This window comes from Equus asinus, chromosome 15 (assembly GCF_041296235.1).
Source record: "Equus asinus isolate D_3611 breed Donkey chromosome 15, EquAss-T2T_v2, whole genome shotgun sequence".
NCBI lineage: Eukaryota > Metazoa > Chordata > Mammalia > Perissodactyla > Equidae > Equus > Equus asinus.
The window spans coordinates 14,841,799-14,862,107 of NC_091804.1; the positions used below are offsets into that span (position 1 = coordinate 14,841,799).

Sequence of the window (20,309 nt, forward strand, 5' to 3'; positions counted from 1 at the left end):
TCTCCTCAGTCCACTCCAATGAGAATTCTTCCCTCTTGTCAAGGTCCTCAGTCACCTCCCTATTGTGAAATTCAATGGTCATCTTTCTGTTCTCATCAACCACCTCAACAGTTTTGATCCAATTAACCACTGTCTCCTTCTTAAAAACATTTTCTTCTCTGGGTGACAGCAATTCTACACTCTCCTAGTTTTTTTGATCTCTCCGGGCACTTACTTGTCCTCAGTTGTGACCTCTTATGCTTTGCCAATCTCTACATGTTGGAGTGACCTCAGGCTCTTCTCTGTGCATTCTCTCTTCCTAGGTGATCTCATACGGTCCTAAAGCTTTAAATGCCATCTATCTTTCCATTACTCACATTTCCCTTCCTAGCACTCATATATTCATATTCAACTGCTCCAGACTCATCCAACTGCTTACTTGACATTTCCACTTGAATACTTACTAAGCATATTAAACTTTAAAGTTTAAAGTGGAACACTTGATTTTTCAAAAAAAAAGGAAACTCCCATATTTTTCCTCTAGTCTTTCCCACATCAATAAATTTCTCACCAATTGTTCAGTCTGGCATCCTAGGAATCATCTTCAATGCCTCAGTTTCCCTCACTATCCATATCCAAGTCATCTGCTGCCGGCATGGCTTCCAAAATACTTCCCAAATCTGCCTACTTCTCTCCATCACCACTTCTGGCACTCAGGGCTAAGACACCATAGTCTTTTTTTCTTGTGTTAATCAAACAGCCTCCTAAATGGCTTATCTGCTTCCAATCTTGTCTCAAACTCCACACCTTCAAGTCATTCTCTACTGCAAGAGTGATTTTCTAAAATATAAGTCAGATCATGTCTATCAATGACTTCCCATTCCTTAGAAAAACGACAACAACTAAAAAAGAGATGTCACAAATAAAAATCTCCTTGCCAACGTCTAAAGAGGATCCCACCATGTGGCTGCTGCCCACCTCTGACTCCATCACCATTCGCTCCCCCACTGGTTGCTGTTATTTGAATGCACCAACTCCATCTCTACCTTAGGACATTTGTACTTGCTGTTCCCTCTGTCTAGAAATTTCTGCCCCTAGTTCTTCACATAGCTGGCTCCATTTTATCCTTTGGGTCTTGGCTCAAATGTCACTTTCATAGCACGACCTTCCTTGACTATAAATCCAAATGACTCACCTATCCCACCCCAGTCAGCCTCCATCAAATGATCTCTTTATTTTCTTAATGCTTATCCCTACATGAAATTGTCTTGTTCTTTCCTTTGCTGACTTCTTTTTTTTTTGAGGAAGATTAGCCCTGAGCTAACATAGCCACCAATCCTCCTCTTTTTGCTGAAGAAGACTGGCCCTGAGCTAACATCCATGCCCATCTTCCTCTACTTTATATGTGGGATGCCTGCCACAGCATGGCTTGACAAGCAGTGTATAGGTCCACATATCCAGGATCCAAACCAGTGAACCCCAGGCCACTGAAGTGGAACATGTGAACTTAACTGCTGTGCTACCGGGCTGATAGCTGACTTCTTCATAATCTATGCTCCCTCTACTAGAAAATATTCCTCTATGAGATCAGAGATACATCTTGCTTACTGCTTTCTTCCAAGTGCTTAGAACAATGGCTGGTACATGGTACACACTCAATAAATATCTGCTGAATAAAGGAATAAATCACTGACATAAAATGCAAAAAATGACCATTTAAAAAACACTAATGAAGAGGGAACCATGAAGTTTTTCTGGGTCAGCATCATTATCATTTAATATTAAAAAGATGAAAACTGAAACTCATTTCTGAATTATCAAAACAAAACTAAAATGAGATGCATTTTAGTCCCTCCAAGCTGACTATAATTTGGCTAAGATGCAAAACAAAATCTGCTTCCATTTTAGCATCCCCAGCCTTTGACAATATGAATCACTGTCTCGAGCACTCCGGGGGCACGAATGACATCTGGGAATTAATAAACACTTTGATGCTAAAAGAAAAGAAGTTGCTCTCACTAACTTATATCCCGTATTGAATTCAAATAAACAAATGACAAACATATTTTTCTCTCAGCTTTCTCTTCTCAACAATCATAGAGTGAACAGGCCAAAACAGAATTTCAGCAGGTTCCGAATGACTAGATTGGACACTTCCAAATAATTTTAAGGGACTCCTTTTCTCCTGTTCTTACTTTTGTTCCCTCTAGAACTTGTCTAGTATACATAAAACATTACCCGCTTTCGAAACACTCTGATTTTTATCAAAGAACAAGATTTAACTGACGTGAATATACAAATTATGAATCACAAACCTGATCTTTACTCCTTTTCACTGCATCATATTGAAAATGACCTATTACCTTTACCCAGCTGTCATTACCGCAGATATGCTATGGAAGTGAAGTTTCCACACTTCTGTTAAAGAATTCCCCAAATTTGGTTTTTTAATAGACGTTAGCTTAGTCACTTGAGCCAGGTCTGAAATATTATGAGACTCTTAATGGTTGACTTGCTTGTTCTTGCCCACTGTTTCTAACAATGGACAATTTAGAGATAAATATGCCTAAAATAAGCCTAACGGTAGCTTCTAGAAAGCTTTAGTCTTTTCAAACCTATGTCCTCTTTTGATGATCATAAAAATTTTACATTGCCCTAATGGTAATTTCTGTTTTATGAGAAACATGGGCAATTCTCTCCAAACTGCCAAATTTACTGAGGTATATGCTAGAAGTAATAAAACGCACCCATGTAACTAGCACCACAATCAGAATGTTGCAACTTTTTCCATCAATATAAAAGTTTCTTCAGAACCCTTTGCCATCCCCACACCCATACCTCTCCCCCTTACATACACACACACCAGCCACAAGCAACCCTTCAACTACAAGCAAAATCTGTTTTCTGTCACTACGGATTAGATTTGCCTGTTCTAGAACATCCTATAAATGAAATAACACAGCATATACCCTTTTATGTACGGCTTCTTTCACTCAGTAGAACGTTCTTCTAGTTGGAGGTTCACTCAAGTTGTTGTTTGTATCAGTAATTTGCTCATTTCGTTACTGCTAAGCAGTTATCCCATTGTATGCATACATCATCATTTGTTTATCCATCACCTGTTGGTGGATATTTGGTTGTTTCCAGTTTTTGCTATGATGACTAAAGCTGCTATGAACATTCCCTTACAAGTTTTCATGTGGACATAACTTTTCATTCTCTTGGGACATAACCTAGGAGTAAAATTACTGGAATCATATGGTAAGTGTATGTTTAACCTCCTAAGAATCTGCCAAACAGTTCTTCCAGGTAACTGTACTAAAAAGTAGGGTTACTTTTGCTTTCCAAATATAAAACTTTAATACTGAAATTCTTAGACTACACACAAGTATCCTTTCTCTACCCACAAGATGCTAACAGGTTCTTCTCCATTCCCATGGTAAGTCACTGTACTGGAGTCATCCCACAATGGGGCTAAGGAGCAGCGGCTATACCCAGTATTTTTTTACATGAAATACTGAATTAATTAAATCAAAGGTTCCCTTAACAAAGCCCCATGTGGGTACCAAGGACTAGTAAATCTGGTGAGAAAGAGGTAACTCTCTTCTAAGAGGGTCTATATAAACCACATTCTCCCATATAAGGTTAGTTATGGTTGAATTTTCTCAAAATCCTCCCTACATAAGATCCCAGAGACTCTGTTCTCCTGTTACAGCTTCATGAGGCCTGTCCCCATGAGATAAAGGCTGGAGATTTCCACTAGGCTACCTTATTTCCAGAGGCCACTTTCTAAGTAGGATAAGGGAAGAAAACTGAGTTATCACTCAGCACTCTCCCAACTAGGATCACTCCTAATGACCTGTCTAGACCAAGCCATGCAGGAAAGTAAGACACCCACATTTGAAATAAATGTTTTGATTAAATTATTCATCCTGATTTGGGAATAAAGAATGATCACTAATAAATAAACGCACTTGTAATTCCTTTCCAAATTATTATGTTTTGATTCATGAATTTAAGCAGTCTATTATGAATATAAAATATAATAGGCCACGGAACTTCTAGTCAAATAATCCTTATCTCAAAGCCATTACCTCAAAGCCATTCACTTGAAAGGGTCTATTTACCCACCTCTTGAATCCAGGCCGGCCTGTGACTTGCCTTGGCAAATAGAATGTGGCAGAAATGATGGTGTGTGCTTTCACGTTCTCACTCACTCTCCCTCTCTCCCCCGCCGCTCTCTCTCTATGTACTTTGCTACTGCCATGTGAATAAGCCCAAAATGGCCTGCTAGAAGGCAAGAGACCATCGAGGAGAAATGGGGCATCCCAGCTAACGCTATCCTAGATGAGCCAGCCCTCAGCATACACAGGAGTTGACCAGAGATCCATAAGAGAGCCCAATGGAGATCAAGAGAACTTCCCATCCAAGGCCAACCCAAACTGCAACCCACTAAACTGTAAAATAAATAAACAGTGGTTGTTTTAAGCCACTATATTTTTGGCATAGTCTGTTATGCAGCAAAAGCTAACTGATACATTGATCAGCTGGGAAAATAGCTTTTTGCAACTAGCAGTGGACAGATTCTCCTCCTACAACCGTTCCTTAGTCCTCATCATCCTGACCTTTGACCCACTTTTCTGGCTCACTCATCCTACTTTATCTAGGCTCTCCTTTACCCTATGCTGCCTGTTATGGGCTGAGTTGTGTCTCCCTCAAAATTCATATGTTGAAGCTTTAACCCCCAGTGCCTCAGCATGTGATCGCATTTGGAGATAAATACATTTGCAGCTGCTCCTAACTCCGTTCTAGTTAGGATCAGGCAAGAATCGTGAGTCTCTTTCTCATATCTTCCCATTGTCAAAGTGTCTACGGGTTAAAGCAGCTTTCTCCTGCCCCCTAGTAGCAATCTTTCAGCTTCTATTAGATAAGGACTTTAAGGGCCAACTGGAGATGTTTTAAGAGCAGTTACTGAGGATTCACAGATAAGAGTTATTTCCAAAAGGAAAATCCCACATAGTCCCCACAACTCTCAAAGGAATGGACCAGAGGTCAAACACACTGGAACAAATCTGACTCATCTGAGCAACCAATCCCAGCAAAATCACCTGCCCTCCTCCTCGCTCTGTCTCACCACCTTCTGACTTCTTCCTTATTTTGATGCCTATATCACAGCTTTCCTTTATATAAGAGGAGGTTTTCAAAAAATTGTTTATATAATTGAAGACAATGACTAATACAATTGAACACATGCATCAACCAGAGAACAATATCTAGTTATCACAGCAAATGGGAAGGTCAGACATTTGTTCTTTTCCAAAAGGCTCCCTTGGAATTCTAATGAGCAGCTTTAACCCAACAGCCTGTGCACTGGCTTTGCCTTGAATACCACCAATGCACTTCCCATAAAGGTTCCTAGGGAGTAACTCTAAGCAACAAAAGCTTTTGGATTCTAGCATGCCTATAATAAACCCCCATGCAAACACATGACTATTCACTGGATTGCTGTTTTCTCCTGAGGTTCAATACCACAGTTCAAGAATCACTATAGGACAAAACAATAATAAAAGCAAAAGGAGGAAGAGCCTTGAACAGCCAAAATAATACTGGAAAAGAAGAACAAAGCTGAAAGACTCATACTTCCTGATTTCAAAACTTACTACAAAGACACAGTAATCCAAATTGTGTAATACTGGCATAAGGATGGGAATATAGACAAATGGAATAGAACTGAGAGTCAAGAAATAAACTCACACATCATGGCCAACTGATTATTGGCAAGGATGCTAAGATCATTCAATGGGGAAAGAACAGTTTCTTCAATAAATAGTGCTGGGCCAACTGGATAGCCACATCCAAAAGAATGAAGTTGGACCCCTATCTCACACCATATTCAAAAATTAACTCAAAATGGATCAATGACATAAATATAAGAGCTAACAACCACCAAACTCTCAGAAGAAAACACAGGGGTAAATCTTCATAACCTTAGGCTTGGCAATGGATTCTTATAAATGACAACCAAAGCAAGAACAGTAACAACAAAAAAATAGATAAATTCAACTTCATCAAAATTAAAAACTTCTGTGCACCAAAAGACATTATCAAGAAAGTGAAAAGATGACCTACAGAATGGGAGAAAGTATCTTCAAGTCACATATCTGATAAAAATCAAGTATCTAGAATATATAAAGAACTTTTACAATTTAACAACAAAAAGGCAATCAACCCACTTAAAAAATGAGTGAAGAACCTGAATGGACATTTCTCCAAAGAAGATATGCCAGCAAGCACATGAAAAGATGCTCAATATCATTAGTCATCAAGTAACGCAAATCAAAACCACATGCGGTACCACTCCACATCCATTAGGATGGCTACAATAAAAAATGAAAAGGAAAATAAATGTTGGCAAGGATGTGGAGAAACTGGAACTCTTGTACATTGCTGACAGGAATGAAAAATGGTCCAGCTACTGTGAAAAACAGTTTTGCAGTTCCTCAAAAAGTTAATTGTAGAATTACTCTATGACCCAGCAACTCCACTCGTAGGTATATACCCAAAACAATTGAAAAGAAGGACTCAAACACATGTACATGCACATTCAGAGCAGCACTATTCACAATAACCAAAAAAAGGAAACAGCCCAAATGCCCATTAATGGATGAATGGGTAAACAAATTGTGGTACATACACACAAAGGGCATTATCAGTCAGCTATAAAAAGGAATGAAGTACTGATACATGCTATAAAATGGATGAATCTTAAAAACATTATGCCTAGTGAAAGAAGCCAGACACAAAGGTCATGTAGTGTATCATTTCATTTGTATGAAATATTCAGAATAAGTAAATCTTATTCTGCCATAAAGACAGAAAGAAGATTAGTGGTTACCAGGGGCTGGGGAAGGAGAAAGTGGGGGTCAACTGCTTAATGGGTATGGGGTTTTCTTTGGGATGATGAGAATATTTTGGAACTAGATAAACATGGTGGGTGCACAAGATTGTGAATGTACAAAATGACACTGAATTGTTCACTTTAAAATGGTTACATTTTTGTTATGTGAATTTATTTTCAATTAAAGCAAAAGCAGAAGGGAAAAGACAAGACAGGCAAAGCCCCTGGGCATGGCAGAAATGGAGCACCAGGAGAGGCACTGGTGCTGGCGAACACAATAGAAAGGGCATGAACACATGAGAAGGAGGTGGTTGAGATAGAGGGACAGTCTTCCTAACAGAAGAGTAGCATCTGTCTACAGTCTAGAATCCCTAGAAATGTCACTTTGTAACAGAGGGCAGAGCACCATTAGGTAGAAGAAGGACCCTAAAGTGAGGACAACCTGGTCCCTGGAGCCCCTCAATGCCAATCCTTTGCAGACCCTTTATTCCTTTACATTTGTACAGAAGAAAGAGCAGAGGACCACAGAGGAGAAGAAAGAGGCAAATTAACTAGAAATGAGCTCTGAGCCTCAAGAATATCCCTGGGAAAGGAAAATGGGAGTGAACATACTCAGTATTTACAATAAGACAGGTCTGAGGTATGCACGATCTCCTTGTAAAAGACTTCCAAAACCAACGAAATAGACTTGACAGATGGGCAAACCAAGGCCCCAGGTTTCAGATCTCACATTCTTCCTACTCCACCATAATGCACCCAGCCAGGTGAAGAATTATAAAAGTCCTCAGGAGCATCATCCAGTTTTCCAGGAAATTAATTGCTTGAGGGAAGTGAGTTTCACTTCTATTTTCCCATTAGCTCAGAAAGGGCTCTTTAACATATCTGCTATGAGAAATTATCCAAATTCTCGACCACCATATTATTATTCATGGAGTATCAAAACATTACTGCTGCATTCAGTTTCTTGCTGCTTATTTTTTGTAAGAGCATTGCCTTCTCGCAGCTACCTGAATGCTCACTGGAAAACCACACATCCTCTAGCCATACGGGAAGGGTCAGAAGATCATGTCAGCACTTTCACCAGCAGAGCCACTGGAGTCCTCCTCAAATGGCTCTCCTCCTGCTTCTGTGACACTTGATTCCCCCCACAGGCCACAAAATATGGCAGGGAATGAAGCAGCTCATCTGCAAGGTGGTTATGGCCCAAGGTCACCAGCTAATTCCTCTCCTGGAAAGGTTTATTTTAGTCCTGGGGCCTCAGCAAGCTGCCCTTTCCCACCTGAGGAGAGCAAACACAAGATCTCTGCTCCTCTTTTCACTTCAGAAAAGTAGTAAGGACTTTTCAAATGCAACCATTTCCACTGCCTTTCAACATTTTACTGATAAATCAAAAATACAAAATAAAAGGACTAGGGAGCTAAATCGGATTTATTTTTTCTTCCCTCTGACAGAAACAGACAAAACAAAGCAAAAGTTCCATTGCAGGGGGAAAAAATCCCTATGTCAGGTCTGGAAAAGATTCAGGAGGCTCAATTCAAAATGGGAGAGTATAGAACATATGAGGGGACAAGAAATTCTATCCTTGGAATAAGAAGTTCTTGCTGTCACAACCACAGGGCCCTTGGGAAATGACACACAAAAGCAATTTTTTTATCATCATGATTTCAACAGTAGCATACCCCAAGCAACACGTGAAAAGCCCAGTCAAAGAAACCAAAAAATATAAGGGCAACAGCTAAAACTTTCTATACTAAACTGTTAGACCTTTTCTAGTTTCTTCAAATCTTTTGGGAAACAAACTGGAACAAATACCATTGCTAACACGAATTTTAAAAGTCTGTATTGAAACTTTTTTTTAGACTGAAAAATAGGACAAACCTTAAGCTAGAGTGGAAAAATGACTTTTTTTTTTTTTCAGATGAATCCTACTATAATTTTACAGTTAATGCTTTTCTTCTCTAACATTTTATTTTAAAAATAAACAAGAGTTGAAAGATTTTTTTTCTTACAGTCAACAACCATATTCCCATTGCCCAGCTTTTTTGAATATCTAGCCCTTTATCCATCCCTCCACCCATCCAACAGCTCCTTTTTCAAAATGTATTTCACAGTAAGTCAGTCACAAAATTCAATACACTTCACCTCTAAACTCATGCTGCTGGCATTTTAATCATTTTCTAGTTGAAGATTGTGACTTTGCAAGAAGGAGAAAAAGGAAAGTACGTGAAAGCTCATTATGCACCTAATTTCAGGGCCCAAGATGAGGTAAAGATGAAATTCTGGCAAAGGATGGAGATCCTCCTATGAAAACCAGGAAGAAAAGGATATGGCAGAATGCTGACCCTGGCAACTGTTAGGAAAGTTATCTTTCAAAAGTCATGGTGTTGACCCCAAGCCCTTCCTCCCTCCTCTAGGCACTGTGGGAGCAGAAGCCCAGTTGGCCATGGGGACTAAGAAACAGACAGCCACCCTAGAAATGGAAAAACTGTGAGAAAAACCTTGCTGTTGAGCAAGATAGACAATCCTCTCTTCTGAAGAGGACATCTCTGGGTGATAAAGGTGTGCCCCTTTGGTAGGAGGAGTAAAGGGTTAGAAAATTCTTCTTTCCCTTTGTTTTTGCTCTTTTTGTCTCTCACCACTCAATTCCTCCACAAATCAAGAAAGGGAGGTGAACATTTGAGACTGGGATGTAAGCACCACTTGGGAATGCCTCTAATATTAAAGACTAAGTGAAGATAATGAGAAATGGATGGGAGACCAGGGCTGGGCATTCATTACTCAAGCAGAAGAATTTAAATTTTCTTAAGGGCAGCCAGTCCAGCTCACCAGATAAAGGAAGAAGAGAGCCACTGTGCAGAAATGTGCCCAGGAATGAATGGTATCATACTAGAGCATTCCCAGACGATGGCTAAAGGAGGTAAGATGCATACAGTGGTGGCACTGGAGATGGTCCCTGTGGCAAATGGTTATCTCCAACATTCTCTTCATACAATGTGACTTTAACACTCCTCCTGCTGAGACGTGGGCTTTTAAGTCTCCTCCCCTTGAAACTGGGCAGGCTTGTGACTCACCTAGAAACAAATAATGTGATGGAAATAATGCAGCATGACTTTCAAGGTCAAGTCATAAAGTGATGCTGCCTCCACCTTATCGACTAGAATCATCACACTGGAGCCCACATAAGCAGCCCAGCTGCCCTGGAGCCACCATGCTGTGAGGAAGCCCACAGTTGCCCATGAAGAGAGACCACATGGAGAATTCCTGACACTATATGAAAAAAGAGGGAGCTGAGTCAGCCGCCAGCTTCTCCATCCTCTTGCTCTTTCAGCTTCAGATGCCATCTCAATGCAACTGCACGAGAGACCCCAAGCCAGAACTGCACGATGGAGACTCTCCCAAACCCCTGACCCATGGATAAAGGGAGAAGTGAAGAAGTGATGGCTGTTGTTTCACGCCACTACATTTTGGAGTGATTTCTTACACAACAATAATAACTACAACAGACCCCAGCATATAAACTGGATAATGATGATACCTCACTTCATCCACTGCGAAATCTAAGTCATTGAACCTGGTATCTAGCTAGCCTCTAATTACCTTTCTTACTGTGTATCTAGTACTCTAGCCTCATCAGTTTACAAACAACTACCCAAACTCTTCTAGAACCTTCTTCCCTAATACATATTATATACGAATACACCTACATATTTTTCTATTGCCGAAGATGCCCTCCTTTCCTCTTTACAATCTTTCTACATTTTACCCTTCATTTGAAATCCACTTTCTTCCAAAAAGTGACCCTCCAAAAAGTGATCACCTCCTGAAGGTGATCAGTGACAATTTAGCTTCCAAACCTCATCATTTTAAGCACAATTTGTGCCTACAGGGCATTAAGTTCAAAAATGCAAGGGGAAATGGCTCATCAAGCACAGATTTGCTCACTTTCTTTGGACAACAGTGCCTCCTCGTTTCTTTATTGAACAGGGTTACCAAGCTGAGAGATTCAGGAGCGCTGACAAAAAGTCTTGTCTCAAAGGAAGGAAACCGCTTACCAGAATTTTTCTATAACATTCTAAAGTTGCACTGTCCAATACAGTGCCACTAGCCAAATGAGCCTTCTGAACATCTAAAATACGGCTAGTCTGAACTGAGATTTGTTCTAAGTATAAAATATACACCAGATGAAAAAAATGTAAATTCTCGATGTTTATATTAATTGTTGAAATGATAATAATTAGGATATGCTGGGCTAAATATATTATGAAAATTAATTTCAACTGCAATTGTGGACTTCCCAGCCTCCAGCTCAGATTACTCGAACAAGCTTTTTTTTTTTTTTTAACTTTTTTAATGAAGCTACAGAAAATTTAAAACTGCATATGCTGCTCACATGATATTCCTATTGGACCACACTTTTATACTACAGTGAATTGCAGGTGTCCCAAGGAAACACCACATATATTTTCCCGAAAATAAAATACTCTTAAAGGCAAAGGTGAAATACTAGGGAATAAAATTTAAAAGGACGATTAAAAGAGATGAGAATGAAAAATAATAGAGTTAGCATGTATGCTTGGAAATGCTTCTAGCAAGAATAATTGCCAATCATACAATCATACACCATCCTTGCCTGTTTTCTCAGGGCCCCAAAATCATTATCCATGATGACATTCATCTAAGGAAAGCTTTGAAATTTCAGACTTTATTTTTTAACTCTAATATATGTAAAAATTCTACTCAGTGAAAATTACTTAGGTGTCTCTCAACACTGCAATCACTTTAGGACTTACATGTGAGAAGCAATACCTTATTACCTTCTCAAAGAAAGAAATGAATTTATACAGCTTCGGAAAGTGCTTAACTTGCACCAGGAAATGGCCTAAGGGATGAAAAATGTGCCTGTAGGAGTGAGGAAGTGAGTGCAATGGCATGTGTCCAGGCAGAGCAGACACTCCAGTGTCCTGTCCAGATACCACCGGGTCCCTTTTAACTGTCCTCTGTGCCCATCGCCAAGCTTTCACGTGCTTTGCTTCTAAGAAATGGTACTTGCAAATTTCTTAAGAGGAACATCCTTCAAGTACTGGAGCTGTTTCACCTGCAGATGCAAAGAGGCAAGTGATGCCAAGTTTACAGCTCCTCTCCCACCAGCCCACAGCCAATGGCGGATGCAGGAACAGGAAAGCCCAGCTCTCTTGCCTTGAGCAGAAAGAACAGACTCTCAGGAGCAATTATACTCCAGAGCTCCCCTAGGGATCAAGCTGAGGCAAGGATATTGCTGGATCTTTCCCCCTGCTTGGCTTCTTCCCTTTACCTCTCCTTCCTCAACTCACTAGTTTCTCCTGGGAACACTGCCTTATTAAAACAGTTGTGCAGAAATCCTCATCTCGGGTCTGCTTCTGGGGAGCTCAACCCAAGACTCTTATCAGGCATGAATGAGCTCTAAGAAAACGTGAAACCAGATTCTTGTTGTTGTCGTACCGTGGATAAGAGTTTCTATAACACTTAAGAATTTAAGGAAACCGTACTAACCACAGTTTAATAAGCAAGAAGTATCTTTGTTCCTAAAGAGCATTGCAGCAGCCCTAGAACATAGGTCTTAGACTAGAAAAAAGATGCTAACAACTAGAACAACAACTATATCTCCAGGTGTGAGAGAAGCAAGGGTAGCTTTAAGGCTCCAAAGAAGAAGCAAAAAGAAAGACAATTCAACATTAAAGTTTGGTGAGTTTCATACCAGACACTAATGTTAAAAATTCTGTATAGGGGCTGGCCCCGTGGCCGAGTGGTTAAGTTCGTGCGCTCCGCTGCAGGCGGCCCAGTGTTTCGTTAGTTCGAATCCTGGGCGCGGACATGGCACTGCTCATCAGACCACGCTGAGGCAGCGTCCCACATGCCACAACTAGAAGAACCCACAAGGAAGAATACACAACTATGTACCGGGGGGGCTTTGGGGAGAAAAAGGAAAAAATAAAATCTTTAAAAAAAAAAAAAAAATTCTGTATAGAATCAACACTTAAAAACAATTTCCAATCATTCAGAAAGGAAGAAAGCACCTCCAATGTTAGGTAAATTTCTCAAGAGAGTAGCGATATTTCAAACTGAAATACTACAGGGGAGAAAGTACCAAGGGTTGTTTTCTTTCTTTTCATGAAATTTGAAGGCAGCCTTTGGTTTGACCAGACTAATAAATTTTTCTTTACCAAGAGTCACTCTGAAGCTAGACATTAAGGGTGAAGATAATTCATCCCAAAATAGTCATTTTGTTCTCTATATAAATATTTTCTACTTTAGGAGTTAACTGCCTAACAATGATAAAAACCTAAGTTGAATGTGACATTAATAAGCAAGATCCAAAATACATCTTATGCCATTATGGGAATTAAAATATATTCTGCATGCCTATTGTGGATGGACTAGGCCTAAGAAAACATTTAGAACTAAAGTACCGTCCACTGTTGGAATCATGAGGAGATAAAGCAGGCATTCAGACGAAACCAGAAAAGTTCAGGTTTCAGGGTCTAAATGTTTCCAATTTTGAGTAGAGGAAGACATTATAAAAGAATCAGATTTAAGTTCGATGTAAAAAATATCCTCATAATACAAGATATCTAACACTCGAATGTTGCTAGAGTAGAATGGTTTTATTTTTAGGAGAGGATGGAGGGAAATATACAAGAATTCCCTCTTTGGGAGGAGGGCAAGACTAACACAATGACAGCAATCAACAATCTGGTGACACATGGGGCGCCGGGTCCAATAAGGTCCTATTAGGTGTGATGGAAGAGGAGCCCACATACAGCATTAGCTGTCCCAGGGCCGAATGCCATCCAAAGTCTTTGTAAAAATCCAATGCATGCCATTTACACCACTTAATATAGAGAAATTTCTTCTTGGAACTTAAAATATTTAACAAACAACTTCTAAGATCTGGTTTGGGTTTTTTTGGTTGGGGGGGACTCTTGAATCAAATGTTTATTTTCACTAAGCACACAATTGTTCATAGGAACCATTCATAATATTGTTGATGAACAATGACTTATTTTTTAAGAATAATACAACTATTATACAGAGAAAGTAGATAGTCCAGAAAAATGTAAAAAACAGATGTCATGTCTACTAAAGTCCCTAAGAATTATTCAGGCCCCAACTCTGGTTTGCCTGCTAAGCCATGGTTTATGAGTCACCCTTGGGGAGCAGTAAAATATAGTGCACTTGACTAAAAATAGGTAGGAACATTCAATAATAAATCTACTTTCTTGATATTCTTGTGTCATCATTAAATACTGATCACTAGGAGGAATGTCAGGTAGAGTGATTCTTCCTCCCCTCACAGAAAGGCCGGAAGAAAATCAGCCACGGGCCCTGCCAGAAGGTAATGGAGTGTCTGACACAACAGGCAACAGAGTGAAGAGAGTATCATCGATTTGAAACGTCTGGGACCTGGAGTTCACCTATCAGGATGAACAGTGAAGTTGCTGGTTATCTTTTTCAGGTGATCACTATCAAATGATTTCATGTCCCTTAAAATAAAAAAATGATACAGAGTCCAAATTTTTTACTTCTAACAGCAATTAGAAAACAACAATTTGATAAAGGGGTCAGAAAAGAACACTCATATTCACTAGGATTCTGCCTCTAGAACAAAGCATCGGCAAGTTATAGTTAATAAATAAAAAGAATTGGCCATAAAAGGTATTTCCGATTCCCACCTTAGCATTTCTTTAAAAGTGTGTAAAATGGAACTTTAGAGGGACATTGAAAGAATTTATTTACATCATTTCCATAGGTAGCTCCCACAAAATGGAGGGTGCATTCCAGCTGACACTGAGCATAGTTGTGCTTTTCCACATCTGTGAGAATCTTCTTAAACAAAATGTGCACAGGATTAAACACAAGCCACATACATTTCTCCTCAGAAAGAATTGCAGAAAACAGTAACTTAAATAATACCTGATGCTTACTAAACACAGGCAATACTACCACAGACAGCAAGTAGAAATGCTAGCAAAAGGTGAAGTGCCCAAGGTTGGTGGAATGAATAAAACTCAAATCTAGAAAATGCCAGAAGATTAATGCTCTGCTACCTGAAAGAAAATGTCTGTGAATCTGTTTTGAGATATGACATCTGTTTGAGATAGGACATCTATGTGAATGAAGAAATTCATTTTACAGACTGAAAGTTCTAGAACTTCAAAACTAGCAACTCTTAACCACAGTATGCAGAGTACTTACCAGGTGTCTCTGGACCGACTCCAAGTGATGTCCCCTTAGTCAAATCACAGCGCTGTCCTCTGTGAAAGAGACAGAGAGCAGAGAAAAATCAATGTAAAGGACTTTTAGAATTCTCATGGAAAGAAACAGCCCTTTGCACTTCAAAATCAGAATCTATAATATTTGATTAAAAACATATCAGAAAGATGCATTAATAAATTAGTGACATTAGTTTCTAAATGAACAAGAAAGACATACAGTCATCAAATCAGGAAAATTACTGCTACACCCAGCCTACAGGATGATACTCTCTCTCCTAAAGCTGCTGATCTACAGTTCAACCTCTTAACTTATCAAAATGATTCAGCAGCAGTTGAACAACACAGCTATCCAAAATCTTCTAGAAGTAAATATAATGATCTTTTCCTGATTAATAGTAAAATGTCCTTAGATGAACTGTAAGGAACCTTTCAAAGAAGAGCAGTGCTGAATAGGAAGGATTTACAACAGAATTGCATCTATCTACAAAAAGAGTCAATATTTTTGATAGGTGTTTTTGTATTGTCTTTGTTAACAAGTTGTCTATGAAGATTCTGGATTTGACATTGGCTTTCTGGTTTGGTTGAAATTTAGATTTTAAGATCTTTCCACCACTGGTGTGGGGAGTGGAGGGTGGTGGCGTTCCAGATGGTGTCAGAAGTACCTAGAAGCAAGAAAAGCCCATTTGCATTTGGAAAGAAGGTAGAAGCAGAAAAATTGGCAATCAGGACGTGCAAAAATGATGTCTGTAAAATCTGAACTGGGATTTTGTGAAGGTCATCATCTACATATACAGATCTCCACAGTAAGGACCCAGGTAGAATGGTACATCCTCACAATGCAAGACTATGTCATTAAAAAGAAAGACGTGAACCTGGATCTATACGGACAGGTATGGAAAAAAATTCTCAGGTCATAGTATTAATTTTTAAAAAACTCAAGTACTGTAATAATATGTGTACAATGAGCCCATTGTGTTAAAAACAAACCTCACTAATCTATGTGTAAATACACAGACGTAAATGTTGTTACACGCAGAGAACATATCTGGAGGGATAACAAGAAACTCTTCAGTGTGGCTGCCTCTGGAGAACTGGTACTGAAGGAAGGTAAAAAAAGGCCTTTGTATTTTAACCTAACATTTAACCATTATGTAATATTTTACCACAAAATATACTACTTTTATTATTGAAATCTAAGAAGAAAGAATCCAATTCATCCTAAACTCTCTACGGAAAGAAACATTCCACTTTAAATATACAGAATTAGAAAGCCTACAGCATCAGGTACACTTACTTAACTAATTAAATGAATATTTACTATGACCCAGGATCTAAGTATGAATTGCATTATCATATTTAATCCACATAAAACCTCTAAAATGTATGTACTGTGATTATTCCCATTTTACAGAAGAGAAAACTGAGAAGTTAGGTGACCACGAATCACACAGAGCTGGCATTCAAACCCAGATACCCTGGCCCATGTTTAGCCTCTATGCTACTGTCTCCTCCATGGCATTTACCATATTTTCAGTATTACATTTATATTTTTAATGATATATTAATATGAGACAATTTATTCCATGAAGACAGGGATTATGTGTGTATTGAAAGGCATTATGTATATCCCCACCACCTAGCATAGTGCCTAGCACACAGTAGGTGCTCAATAAAGCTTTGTTGAACAGATAAATAATTAAGTGGCCTGCCTAGAGCTTGAAAGTTAAACTACATAACAGTTTTATGCCTCCATGAGTTGTGAAACAAGCTGAGTTCCAAAAAAGCTCATTGATTAATGACCCTGCCATATCATGCTCCTCATTTTGAGAAACCACTTGCTGCCCAAGTCGTTCTGTAACCAAAGACTGGACACATGTTTTCCCTTTCCTTCTCTAATTCCCTAAGTGATTATCCAGCATAAAACTGATGCATTGTTCCATAAACCTTTCTCATTCTCTGCCTGGCTAGGATATTGCAACACTGGGGAAAGCCAACGCTGAAATACTTTACAAAAAAGTGAAGGAGTAAAAACAGTTTGTCATGAACTATTTAGCTACTGGCATATGGTAGGCAAACTATTGTAACTGACTTGGTGTTGTAGTCATACATGAACCAAGGCTCAACATACCTACTTTTTCATTCTAATATTTTTACTCTAGGTGTTGAAGAATTTAAAAGGCGTCTTTCATAAAGGAGAGACTCTGTGGACGAGTGGGTGTGTGTGTCTGTGTGTCTATGTATAGGGCTCTGTGAATCTCTGTTGTGTTTGTGTCTGCGTACGCAGTTGGTCTTTCAAAAGAGGAAAGATATTTTTCTGTAACACAGAAGGAAAGCTAATAAATAGTTAGACAAAATCCCCAAATCCCAACTTCTATTAGTGCTAGTGTAAACAAAATCTGTTTTTCATCTAACAGGGGTGCCAGACTATTCAACGGGGAACGACAGTTTATTCAACAAACAGTGCTGGGACAACTGGATATCCACATGCCAAGGAATGAAGGTGCCTCCTACCTCACACCATACTCAAAAATTAGCCCAAAGTGGATCACAGATGTAAATATGAGAGGTAAAACAATAAAACTCTTAGGAGTAAATTAATACAGGAGTAAATCTTTGTGACCTTGGGTTAGGCAATGTTTTCATAGATATGACACCAAACACACAAACGACAAAAGAAAAAGTGCGTAAATTGGACTTTAACAAATTAAAAAAAACTTTTGTGTTTCAAACGTCACCATCAAGAAAGTGAAAAGATAACCCATAAAACAGAAGATTTTTGCAAATCATTTATCTGATAAACACTTGTACCCAGAAATATGTTAAGAACTATTAGAACTCAACAATAAAGGGATAAATAACCCAATTTAAAAATGGGTAAATGATCGGAATAGATATTTCTCAAAAAAAGATATACAAATAAATGAAGAGATGCTCAACCATCAGAGAAATGCAAGTCAAAACCACAATGAGATATAACTTCACACCCAGTACAATAACTATAATCAGAACACAGACTATAAACAAGGGTTAAGGAGAATTTGGAGAAACAGGAACATTCATACAGTGCTTCTTGGGACAATAAAATGGTGCAGCCACTTTGGAAAACAGTCTGGCAGCTCCTCAGATGGTCAAACATAGAATTCTCTTATGGCCCAGTAATTCCACTCCTAGGGATGTACCCAAGAGAAATGAAAACATGTCCAAGGAAAAAAATTATATGTACTTTTTCATAGCAGCATTATTGATAATAGCCAAAAAGTGGAAATAATCCCAATGTCCGTCAACTGGTGGATGAATAAACACAATGTGGTATATTTATACAATGGAATATTATTCAGCAATAAAAAGAATGTGACACAGATACATGGGACAACATGGATGAACCTTAAAAAAACATTATCCTAAATGAAAAAAGCCAGTCACAAAAAATCGCATACTATATGATTCCATGTATATCAAACATCCAGAATAGGCAAACCCACAGAGACAGAGGGCGGATCAGTGGTTACGCAGGACTGGAGAAGCAGGGAAGATGGGGAGTGACTGCTCACAGGTGCAAGATTTCTCTTTGGGATGATGAAAATGTTCTGTCATTAGACTGTGGTAGTAGTTGCACAACTCTGTGAATCATACATCTTAAGTGGGTGAATTTTATGCTTTGTAAATTATATTTGATTAAAGCGTTTTGTTTTTTTTTTAAAAAGGCTGCATTTCAGTGAGTTTGCCAGCAAATATTAGTTGGCTTCTTTCAAAAATGACAAAACACTTATTCACGCTCTTTAAGAAAACACAGTAAGTGGTGAATATTTACATTTTTAGAAGACTTACTATTGTAATTCTCCATGGGATTCCTTGTGATGGGAAATACACACAACTGTATTCTATTCTCACCAAAGAAACCTACATGCACAGAACTGCCTTTGAACCATAAGAAAGCACCGTGATCTTACTGCAAATCACCACTAATAACAGATGCCATGGAGTTTGAGATGCAGTCTTATTTCAAAGCAATGGGGACCTTTAGCCAAGGGTGAGGTTTTTATTTCTCAGTGGAGGAAAAAAACCTACAAATATTTGAGAGTGACATTGCCAGGCCTGATTTTGTGAATCAATATATCTAATGCCCTCCCCAAGATATTCAATATTGAGGCTTCGTTTTCAAGTGAAGAATAACTGGGCAAGAATAATTGGCCAAAACAGATCATTTCATTCTGATCTACTACTGAACACGGAAATTATTGTTTTGCAAACAAACAGAATGTTAGAGAACAGTTCTATCAGTGAGTTTGTGCCGCATAATGAATCACCTCAAACCTTTGTGGCTTAAATCAATAACCACTTATTTTGGTTCACATGGTAGTCTCCGTTTGCAAATAGGCCCCATTGAACAAGCACTTTTCAAGCCTCTGCTATGTCACATTTGCTAATACAGCATTGGGCAAAGCAAGTCATGTGGTTAAGCCGAGATTCAAAGCATGGAGTGTCTCCCTTCTTGATGAGACATTGCACGTTGCAAGGGTGTGGATGTAGGGAGGGAAAAACTTTGTGGCCATTTTCGCAACCTACCACAGCATTGCATCCCAAAGTAGAACACACTGCCACTAACGGTCCACAGCAGAGATGCTTTATAGTTTATTATTCATGGTATTGTTTACATGTAAAATACAGTTATTCTACAATGGTAGATGGAGAGAGAATGTACAGCGCACATACTTCAGCACTTAACTTCTATTTATGGAAAATGGTATCACTTTTCAATTGAACTTAATTGTATCACTATAAATACAGTTCTTTATAGCTATTTACCACAGTACTGTTAGCACTTACCATAGTTTTTTTTTTTTTTACCAGTTATATTTTCTTTTTAAGCAAACCTATTTAAGTGGAATTGATGAGTAATAAGTTCAGGTGAAAGACAGATTTGGCCAAATCCATAAAAGTGGCTCACGAATAACTCAAGTGTAGAATCCAGTAGCATAGGCCAATGCTTCTCAAACTTCGACATGCATACAAATCACCAAGGGATCTGGGTGAAATGCAGATTCTGTTTGAGACAGGTCTGAGGCGGCGCCGGAGATTCTACAGCTCCAAGAAGCTCCCAGGTGATGCTGATGCTGCTGGTCCCAGAGCACGCTCTGAGGAGCAAGCACGTAGGAGAGGAGCAAAGGCCTTGCAATCAG

The 20,309-nt window shown here is 38.9% G+C and overlaps 1 protein-coding gene across 12 annotated transcripts in view; it reads right to left on the reverse strand.

The window, feature by feature from the left end:
- PLCB4 (phospholipase C beta 4) overlaps positions 1–20,309 on the reverse strand; it is a 381,489-nt gene that overhangs the window by 224,224 nt on the left and 136,956 nt on the right. For all 12 annotated transcript variants that reach the window (XM_070485569.1, XM_070485568.1, XM_044747972.2 and 9 more), the window contains one exon: positions 15,110–15,168. In XM_070485569.1, the coding sequence (XP_070341670.1) occupies positions 15,110–15,168 (59 nt within the window). The remainder of the gene's footprint in view (positions 1–15,109; positions 15,169–20,309) is intronic.